At 41.5% G+C, this 11,080-nt stretch overlaps 1 protein-coding gene across 1 annotated transcript; it reads left to right on the forward strand.

Moving 5' to 3' along the window:
- The first annotated feature begins 316 nt into the window (after positions 1–316).
- Positions 317–11,065, forward strand: LOC125022854 (glucagon-like peptide 2 receptor). The gene is made up of 13 exons (XM_047609800.1): positions 317–879; positions 3,498–3,594; positions 3,672–3,776; positions 4,958–5,079; positions 5,236–5,342; positions 6,212–6,368; positions 6,495–6,654; positions 7,519–7,579; positions 7,675–7,741; positions 8,044–8,132; positions 8,431–8,569; positions 8,665–8,706; positions 9,114–11,065. Exons 1-13 carry the CDS (start codon positions 811–813, stop codon positions 9,480–9,482), a joined length of 1,584 nt encoding a protein of 527 aa, XP_047465756.1. The 5' UTR covers positions 317–810; the 3' UTR covers positions 9,483–11,065.
- Positions 11,066–11,080: the final 15 nt, after the last annotated feature.

Consider the following 11,080-nt stretch of genomic DNA (forward strand, 5'->3'; position numbering starts at 1 on the left):
GGTGATGCCCAGCCACTGTGTGAGATAGCTAAACAGAAGGGAGGGTTAAGTGTCTTTCCTCTGTGTTGAGAGAACAGGTGATTTTTGCAGGAGGCGTGCATGTATGTGCAGTCCTGCCGTATTATGATCTTTTATCCATATGTGCATCTGACCACAGTGGCTGTTGGCACATCAGCATGTGCACATTTGCTCCTGTGTGATCAGTTTTCCTGGACAACAAAGTTAGTCCAGTTATGTAGCCGTCTCTCCCAGGGCCTTATCTTGATTGGTTAGGGGAGGACGGAGTGGGAGAGGCGATCTGTCGGTGAGAATCCGCAGGCGCTCTCAGTTGCGCTGTGTCTATAGGGAGTACAGACATAGCCACCTCCTTCTTAGCCAGAGAGGTCTTCATGAACTGACGAGGATCCCTTTGAATAGGATAACCCTCCACATGAGACCTCTCACTGGGAGGTCAAAGAGTAGCTCACTGAAAGAACCCCCGAGAGGTTTGGATTCTTACAGAAAACATTGGATCAAGACGACTTGAAGGACTTTTGGGGCAAGCAGGTGAAAATGGGACACCAGCTTCCATAAGCACCCTTTTTTCTCTCTCTCGAAAATCAACCTCTAACAATCCCAACAAACCTGAGCCTCAGGAGGTCAAGCTCAAATCAACTACGTGGAGAGGGAAGCACAGCGGTGCTGGAAGTGGAAGTAAAAGGCAACGGCAAGAATGAGCGAGAGGCCTGAAGAGTCAAACGGAGAGGTACGAAGTGGCCGACCGGACAAGAAAAGCAAAACCAACTGCCCTTAATGTGAACGCACGGCACCATGCTGCCAACCTGGCGCAAGAGGACCAAACTCCTGCTCACGCTCCTCTTTATAGCCTTCAGCAACCAGGTAAATTATGCATGCACATTAATGACACTTTTCCGTTAACTCACATTCAGGCTTTGGATTGTTGCTGCAGCTGCTTTTTAACATTTTATTTTAAAGCAAACTTACAAAAGAGTCTCCCTATAATTCACGTGCAACCCAGCGAAGAGCCAGCTGACAGTTGACTCTAGAGAGCAAATCATAAAACATGTAGCTCATTCTCTTTTACCTTAAATTAGTCTTTTTTCCCCCACACTCCCATGTACATTTTTCTGCACTACTTGCCTGAAAATATTACTTAAGGGTTAGGGTTAGGTTAGGGTGCTCTCAACAACAACTTGCCCTCTGCTCCGGGAGTCGTAAATAAAAATTACGTCCTTCCACAAGGGAATGAAGAATAAAAACACTTCAGATACAATGCAGGTAAGATCTGAGTGTTTCAAAGAATCACATTCATCTTCAACTGGATAATTCAGGAGATTATTTGTGGAGTTGAGGCTCTGGCTGGGTCTGAAGCAGGTTTTGCCTCCTGGGAGGCAACAAAGGAGATACAGAGGCAGCAGGTCTTAGCTTTCCTTCACCGGTGATATTGCGCTGGATGGCTCCTCAACAGGATGAGCCTCAGCGAATTGAAATGCTCGCTGTCAGGCGGCTCACATGAGAATATTTTTTGTGGCAAAAATGGTGGGTGAGCCGTGAGAGGTTCAGCTGCTGCACCCACTGAGGTGTGAAGATGGGAGATCTGCTATCCTCCACGCTGAACTATGAAGAACACGGCTGGTGAACAGGGCTCCACGGCTCCCTTCTCAAATAAATGAAATACGTCTCACAGCAAAGCAAATTCAGAGTTACAGTTTACGATTGAGCCGAGGACCCTCCCACCCACACTGTCCATATCCCTTAGATAAGATTAAATAGAGAGGTATGTTTGCATTGCTGCAGGCTTGACACTAACGTAGTGTGCTGGGTTGATAAATTGCCTGTATCGCTTGCAGATTACACTCAGGTGAAATTGTTCCCCCAGCATCAGATCATGCTGCTGGTTTAATACTCCCACCAAGTGGGTAACTATGGATACTGCAACATCCACTGCTCACATCCACAGGATGAAAATACTAAGTGAGCAAGCAGATCATAAAATTAGCAGATCATAATAATTAGGAAAACATTGCTAAAAGAGCAACAAAAAACAAAAAAAGAATGCTGGTATGTGTCTTGTATCATAAGATCAATCAACAGAATAAGAATTCAATTCAGACTTTAAAACCATCTGCCTGATAGCTGCGCTAAACAGTCCTTTTGTTTGAGGACATGGACCCCACTAGACTTCTAAGAATGCTCTGTGGTGTCAGGCACCAGGGCAATAGCAGCAGATCAGTTTTATTCCTGAAAGTTGTGAAGTGAAACTTCCATCAATCAGACTTGTTTTTCCAGTGCAGCCCACAAATGCTCGGAAAAAAAAAACAACAACAACAAGAAACAAACAAACAACGGACTTGGTGGAGACCAAAGCGATGCATAAAGGAGAGTAAATGTTTGAGTTACACTCTTTAGAAAGTGCCACATTGTCCTAATGGGAATTTGTCTTCTGCATTTAACCCATTAATTCATTCGAACACACAAACACACACAGGGTAATGTGCATACTTGGAGAAGTGGGCACTTGAGGTCCGTTGGCAGTGTTATGTCTCTCAAGTGGCCAGAAGCTCCACTGGTGCAGCTCTATGGCAGTCTCTCATGGCCTCTCATTTTCTGCTATATTGAAACAACATTTCCCAGTATGAAGAGTTGTACTTTTGAAGCTAAAATTAAAATCAAATGAACCGTCTCTGTTCCGTGTGATTATCTCCAATGTGCTGCACAGATATACTGTATGTGAGCTGTGATTTTACAGTACAGTTTTTGAATTTGTAGAGCGATGTTTCCAAATAATTTCATATCCAGTTGTCAGAAAAGAAGCACTTTTGTGTAAATCTGTGTAAAAGAGACAGAGCAGAAAATGATGTGCTTTGACCCTAGACTGTATAAAATGGAGGCAACTACAGTGAAGTCACCATCTGGATTGTTGACTACCAGTTTTGGGATTTCTAATTGTTGTCAGTATGTCATTTTGTTTATTTGTTAAGGATATTTTAGTTTTTTGTGCCAGAAATTACAAATAAAATTACAAATACGAGCACCTCCTTGGTCCCTAGACCAAGGAGGTGCTGGGGTGGAGTGAGGGGTGTATGTGAATGAGAACCTGAGGAGGGCTTGTCAGTCGTTCCAAACCAGACATGTCAGTGAAGCTCTCTTTGAGATGGTGTATCTGCTGAAGAAAGCGTTTTCAAAAGGACCACTTGAATGTTTATTAGCGTCTGTCTTTTATACACAGTCTATGATTCTGACCCATCTAAATCTAATCTCCTAAAATGTGTACTTGGCACAGACGTACTTTAAGTACAGATTTCAATTAGATTGGATTAGATTATTTATCCCAGGGGAAATTCAGTATCCCGTACAAATGTATTTTACAAGTTTACAAAGTTTGATTCATGAATAAAAACTATATGAATTAATTTGAACCCACAGATATCACTGACAATTCAATTTGCCAAATAATAACTTGCTCTCCCTTTTTTTCCCCGGAATCCTCATGAAAGGTGACCGGCTCACTGCTTGAAAGTCTGATAGCTCAACGGACCGAATACTTGGAGAACTGCAACGCAACTTTGGCAACTGGTGCTCTCTCAACAACTGGTGAGCCTCTTTGCAGATGTTAATTATCAGGATTTTTACAACCCTCATAAAATATTTAGACTTTTCTGTCATTGCAGGAAACTACTGTAAAGGAACATTTGACATGTTTGTATGTTGGCCGCATTCGTCTCCTGGAAACGTGTCCGTCCCGTGTCCGTCTTACTTACCATGGATCAGCGAAGGTAACGTTGTACTTACTCTCGCTTTACCTCAGGAACAACCAACATTAAGAGGCCATGAAGTGAAAATAATCCTCAAACCTGAACTACCCTCTGTCCTTCTGAGATGTCTGAGAAGTTAGTGTATCACAAGACAGACCTCTGTAGTCACGGGACCACGTGTAGTTAAATGACTATACATGGAAGTTAAACGTGTTAATATTTGATTACACAGTCACGCTTGAATTTATCAACTGTCACGTTTCCTTCCTCAACAGCGCAGTCCTAATACGATTTTTTTGTCAAGATGAGATCTTCCAAAATATTTTTATCGGTAACCTTGGAACGAAAACACAGTCTTACTGACTTTAGAATAGATGCAATGTTATGTTGCATTCACAGTACAAGCGACAGTAACTAAGTCCTTGCCAGCAACACTGTCACTGAGTTAGTGTTGAGTGGAGTGGGGGATGTGTATGATTAGTTGGCACGTTAGCAACTTAACTTTTTTGACTTGTGGATTCTGAACTTTCAGAAAATTTACACTTATGAATTAAGGGATTAACTGTAACACTGTTAACATAAGTCTTTCGTACAGCGTTAGCCACTAGCTAATCACCACATCATTCTGAGTGTAAAAATCATCATTAATGTCAAGCTAGCTAATCAAATTAACCTGCTAATGTTAACAGTATGGCCTGAAAATGCTAATGTTAGCTAAAGCCTTATGACAGACTGAAGTTCTGTCTGATCAGCAAAAAAGAATAATCTAAAAAAAAGCTCATTTGACTTTGTACCTTATAACAATGAGAAAATCCAGAGACAAATCTCCTCTTAAAGGGACTCAAGTTCACTACTAGTCACAGACATAGACATACAGACATACAGTAGAGTCCACATACCCTTAGAATTTAAATCACTAACATAATATTCACTGACTGTGAATGTCAAACTAGCCCATTTGAAACAACTGAATCGTTTGAGAAGTGTTGACGGCTCATGCAAAATTTTAGAATTCATTGCTTCCTCTGAGTAGAAATGCAGCCATACCCTATCCAGTTTGGGATTTGGTCATTCATCTGAAAAAATCAGAAAAAAAAAAAAAAGTAACAGGGAGAAACGATTACCTGTCAGTCAGCCTCTCTCCTCTGATCAGACTGACAGATGAATCCATGCATATAAATGTGTCTTTCAATTACCCGCAGACAGCACCAGGAGGGTATACCGAGAATGCTTGGAAAATGGGAAATGGCGAAAGATGGAGAACTCCTCTGAGCCCTGGAGGGACGACTCTGAGTGTCGGGAGGACCATTTCTTTAAAGACAAGGTGAGGAGAGTTCAGATCTTGTCAAGTGTTAAGAGTTCAAAGCCTTTTGTCAAAGACTAAGAGACTTATAGTTCAACAAAAGCCCTTAGAGATGTTTTTCCTTGACACTGCTTTATTAGAAACAACTGAATTTGATGTGTGTGTTTGTGTGTATAGGAGGACGAAATGCTACGCCAGACAGCACTCAGGCTCATCTCTGTCATTGGGTATTCACTGTCCATGTTCTCCCTCACACTGGCCACTCTCCTGATGGGCATGCTGAGGTCAGTTGTAGAGAACAAAGGTCTTGCTGAAGGTCCTGCCGATAAAGTTTACCTTTGTGTACAAATTTATGTTTAGCATTCTAGCTCTGTCTTCAAACTAACTGACATAGATTCAATTACGTTTCATTTTTACGGCATCAATAACAATACAAAATGTCGCGAGATGCTTTAAAGGAACCGCGTGCACACAGTTAATAACATACAATAGAGAAGTGGATGCACAGATAGCAAGAGAGAGGAAAGTAGTACCCCAACAGTCTAGGCCTATAGCAGCATGGTATAGAGCTAGTATAGAGGTTGTCTGCCTCCCAAACCCAAACATGGTAACACATTAACATTGAAAGCATATTCCTCCGTTCCTACTGCCCCTCCTAATGTATGCTGGTCTATCAGGACGTCTATCCGCTACTAAAATATTCGCAAAATGCTCAATTTACTAAACGTACCAACAAATTTAATCACAGTTTTCTTTTTTGTTTAGAGTAAGCGTGGACCGTGAGTCTTTTAATGGCATATTTGTTTCAATGCTTGCATTGTTTTTCACCATCACAATGCGGGTTGTATTAGTCATTCATATAAATAATACATCAGGCATGAGACACATTTACTAGCCTTAACTGCACTGATGTTATACAGGTCTAAGGAGATGGCCCACTATAAAGAGATATTTACACAACGATTTATGAGGCGATCCATCATTATTAATGACATTATAAACCTCCAGAAACCATTTCCATGTAGATGTGTGCGCCTTGTTCATTTTTAATTTCCTCTTATGTTGTGACACGTGCCCGCAGTAATGATTTTATAGTTTTACAGGATGTATGAATCAATAGTTTCTTCAGATTGCTCCTGTATCTGCTTACCAGGAAACTCCACTGCACCAGGAACTACATCCACATGAATCTGTTTGTGTCGTTCATCCTGAGGGCGGCGGCCGTCATTTCTAAAGAGCTAATACTGTACATCATGTACTCCAACCTGCCCAAGGACAACCCCGGATGGAACTCGTACTCCAGCTCAGCGGTACACTCACCACTGCCTCATTATTAAATAATAGGAGCAGATTATTCACCACTTCTCACTGTGTGGTACATGCCGACGGTGGATATAAACACTGAGCTAATCCACCTGATGTACACTTTTCAACAGATTGCGCTGATGTGCAAATTCTCCAAAGTGTGCATGGAGTACTTTGTGGCCTGCAACTATTTCTGGCTCTTGGTTGAAGCCGTTTTCCTTCACACCCTGCTCTTCACCGCTGTGTTGACCAAGCGACGCCTGCTGAAGAAATACATGCTGCTAGGATGGGGTAAATCAAGGATGAGCTGTTTGTGTGTATGCATGCCTTTGTATTGGGAAACTGTCTGGTTTTCTGACATATGAACTGAGCCAAGTTTTAGATTTATTCAAATAACAACGGTAAATTTGCTCAGTGGCCGAAAGACAAAAATTTCTTGTTTGGCTGTTATCACGGTATTTGATTCGTTGTCTGTTTATAGGAATTTGTGTATCATTTGTGCACCCCTTAATAAGAGTGGAAAAATTAGCTGCAGGCCCGCCCCATATGTTAATGGAATTTATTTGTTTAATCAAAAGTAGTTGACTCACAGTCAGTCTTAGGGTTTTGACGCCTTAGTGGCTTGATTCCCTGGACAGTTGCTGGCTTGGTCTTGTTGGTGATACAACCTCGATCTTTTACACACCAGCTGTTGTTGCATATAGTGGCCGATGGTGGCCAATGGTGGCAATTTATAGAGTGACTTCGGAAAGTACAAGCAGTACTGACATTCAAAGAAAGGAGCATGACTAACTAAGTTCCACTGGAACTGTCTTGCTTTTATACAAATTGCATTGAGAGAACTCTCCAAATACCATTGTCTGGATAATATCATCTGGTCCATGGGTCTTTATATTTACACAGGCTATTAAACATGAATAACTGAATAAAACAATAAATCACATGATTTAGGGGAAGTGAGGACTGACTAGTTGACATGATGCATGGCTGTAAGTTGAGTGACGCCCTCTAATCCCGATGGGCTCTGTAAACGCAGATAGATCGAGATGCCAGAATGGATCAGGTCACTTTAATGAACTTAAATTTTCGGACGATCTATTGGTCTGAAAAGCTGCACCCAGCAGCTCGCGTCTCATGCTCTTGATACTTTTCTAGGAACTCCTGTCTTGTTTGTGACCCCGTGGACAGTGGTCAAGATTTTATATGAAAACACAGAGTAAGTGTCTGAACACTTCACATTAAATTGATTAAATTTACAAAATGTCCTTTGTTTGTTTTCCACACTTATAAGCCTTTTTTTTTATTCCTAAGATGCTGGTCCATTGTGAACAGATGGTTCTGGTGGATAATAAGGGGCCCGATTACTTTATCTGTGCTGGTGAGTTTTCTGAACCAGAGCATGAACATTGTTCTAAGAACCATACCACAGTCACGTTAGTTCCACAGGCATCATGTTGCTCCTGTGGGGCCAGACGGTAAGTTAATTCACTCTGATTTCATGCTGTTTTTAAGAGTTCCTGTCTTGTGCGTCCATGTGATAGCCTATTGAAGCAGCTCTAGTCACAAGGACTATTTTCACACTGACAGAAACATTTTCAGATACGCGCTTCCTTGTAAATTTACTGGTATCATTTTCCTCTCATTCTTACCCCTTAAATCTGCCATGGGTGTACCTTGCAGGTCATTTTCTTCATATTCATCAAGATTCTGATGCTGCTGCTGTCCAAGCTGAAGGCAGATCAGGTGAAATTCACCGACTACAGATACAGGTATTTAAGATCAGTGCTGCTCCCACTTCCAAATGTCAGGAAACAAGATTGACCTTGAGATATTTTTCTAGTCTGGTCTTTAAAAAGTACGGTGACTTCCTGGCTGAGCGTTTAAATGTTAATCATGTACCATACAGCCCAAATTTAAATGTCACCCCCCTAAGCTGGAACCATAAACGTCACCATGGGACAGAGGCTCATGCATATATTCATAAACCATGTCCTGTACTTTGTCCTTTTCCATCCTATGCTCATTAAGAATAGCAAACACTGCTGTTTCAAATTTGTCTATCTTCAGCTTGGCCAGGGCGACGCTGGTCCTGATTCCTCTGCTGGGAATTCACGAGGTGGTCTTCACTGTGCTGATAGACGAATGCGTGGAAGGCAGCAGTCGCTACGCCAAGAACTTTGTCAACCTCACCCTCAGCTCGTTTCAGGTAACTGCAGTAATGCTAATCACAAATTGATTTGACTTGTTTTTTTCTTCTGAAACCACTTCACAACTGTAATTGCTACGTGTGAACATTTTCAGGGATTCTTGGTTGCTGTACTATACTGTTTCGCTAATGGAGAGGTAAGTTTTTCTTTATACTAAGTACACATACATATACATATTAAGTTCATATTATTGTCTGTAAAGCTTGTATCTGCACAAATCAGTTTGTATTTTTAAATCTACAATGGATCCAATGAGCTTGTTTGCCTGACCACAACTTTAGGGTTTGGTACACTTCTTGTCCAACACAAGATGGAAGACAGTAACGACTAATGGAGTCATGAAGATGAACCTCTAAACCTTGTGTTGTCCAAAGTGCACAGCTTGTCCTGCAGTCAACATCATAGCTAGCTGTTTAGAATTGTCAGCCATGCTAAAAAAAAAAAGGATTAAAAATAAATGTTTTAAAGTGTTTGTTGGCAGCAACAAGCCGTCCAGTAATGTTGACATACTGTAGTGTAATTGGGTACTCTTGTCTTATTCAGGTCCAAGCTGAGCTGAAAAAGCGCTGGCAGCTTTTCTTGTTCACCAACCACTTCAAAGTCAGAACCTGTTTTCAGGGGGCGCCCCTAAAGCACCTGTGGAAATGTACTCGAGGCTGCCGTCCACAGGGCTCCCAGCAGAGTGACTCCTATGACGAGGGTGGCACGCCCACGATACACCCACACCTGCTTCAGGTGGCTGTGCATGGAGGACGTGGGGAGCTGAGACAAGGGGAGGTCAAAGGTCAGGGATTGAATGGCTGTGACACAGCCGGACTGGACTTTCTCACCAGGAAGAGTCTTTCCAGCAGCGATGGCGAGATGACGCTTGGGGAGACCATGGAGGAGATTCTGGAGGAGAGTGAGTTCTGATCCCAGTCAGTCTCTTGGAACTATCTAAGATGGATGAGTTCTACTGTCATAGTATCATACTGTATGTATGATTCCTATATGCTATGACTACCCGCGGGAAGACAGTCAGCGACACATTCCTCCAAGACTGGATTACCAACCAGGACATGGAGGTCATGTTTTTGCGTGCACGGTCTCACCAATCTTAAAGTCTGGGGGGAAGTGAAAGAGGTTTGGTGGCATGGTGAGGATTTACAATGCCTGATGGTGAAGTACAGGTGGAGAGCTAACAGCTAGGATGCTAGTGTGCCATTTACTACCCATTTCTGTTTAATAGAGTGTCATTATCAAGCTAGCTATCTTATACACTGAGATCAGCATGCTCATTACCCTGGTCACTATACGCATCATTTCCTGTCTTCTAGCTTTCCAAAAGCAATGACTGTTGAGTTTGTACTACAACTCTAGCCCAGAAGTCAGACCAACTTCCCTGCCCAATAATTTCGGTGGTGAAAAGTCAGACTAGAGTCTCCAGTGGGAAGTGATTATGCTTTGGCAAAGATCTACCAGGCCAATCGTATTTTTGGATAAGCTTTAAGTGGTTATAGACAGAAGAGTAACAGTGTTAGATATCTGAGCCGCCAATGGAAAAGTGAGGATGAACAGCTATGACATTTGTCGTGAATGGCATAATTGCTTGACGTCACATACTTTGTTGCTTTGATTGGCTGTAGAACTACCCAGTTAAGTGCAGAGGGGTTTTTCTTTTTTGCATCTGTTGAAAGATAGCCCATAATGGCATCCCAGTGGCTATGCTAGGTAACTTCAGCTCATCTTAAAGTGCATCATGTAGCAGGGTGTAAAGGCCATTGTAGGTTGTAGATTTGTTTTAGATTTTTTTTTATTATTATTATTTTTCTTTTTGCAAGGTACACTGTGCACTGGGATTACTTTGGAATACGTTACTGGGATTTGCTTTTCAGAGCTGTTATCACCAGTTTGTGGTATCACCAAAATGTACTTGACACATTTTTGTACATATGAAAACAAAGAAAGAAAGGGTTTACTGTAGATTTATCAAAGAATGAGACTTCAAAGAAAAACTTTAACTGTAAATGATTTAAAATTTCTTACCTGTTATAAAGGCTTTGCTTACAAGCAGTTCCATCTCTAAAAAGTGTTATGTAATTACAGCATTAGTATTCGATTCATTACTCTCAGTTGCAGGTATAGAACGTGCAAATTTGGTATTTGTACACAAACTGCAGCCATCACCCTATAGAGTTTCAACAGCAGTGTTAACCATTTGTCCAAGATTCATTATTTACTGTGTAAAATAGACCATCTCACTATGTCAGGCCAGTTCTAAATATTCATATGGCACAACATCTGGATTGTGCATATAAATACAATGTATTTGTTGTCCGGATGTGAATAATCCTGAATACGAAGGCAGCAAGCTCTACAGACTTTGTATGTTTTCTATTCCTGTGAAGCTTAAAGTGTATCAAAGGCATTGTTGTACAGGTAAAACTATAACATGATCTGAACATATAGTCTCACAACGATGTACGTGCACTAATAAAACAACTGTCACACTGTCACAAATAGTTTTTTTT

This window comes from Mugil cephalus, chromosome 16 (genome assembly GCF_022458985.1).
Source record: "Mugil cephalus isolate CIBA_MC_2020 chromosome 16, CIBA_Mcephalus_1.1, whole genome shotgun sequence".
NCBI lineage: Eukaryota > Metazoa > Chordata > Actinopteri > Mugiliformes > Mugilidae > Mugil > Mugil cephalus.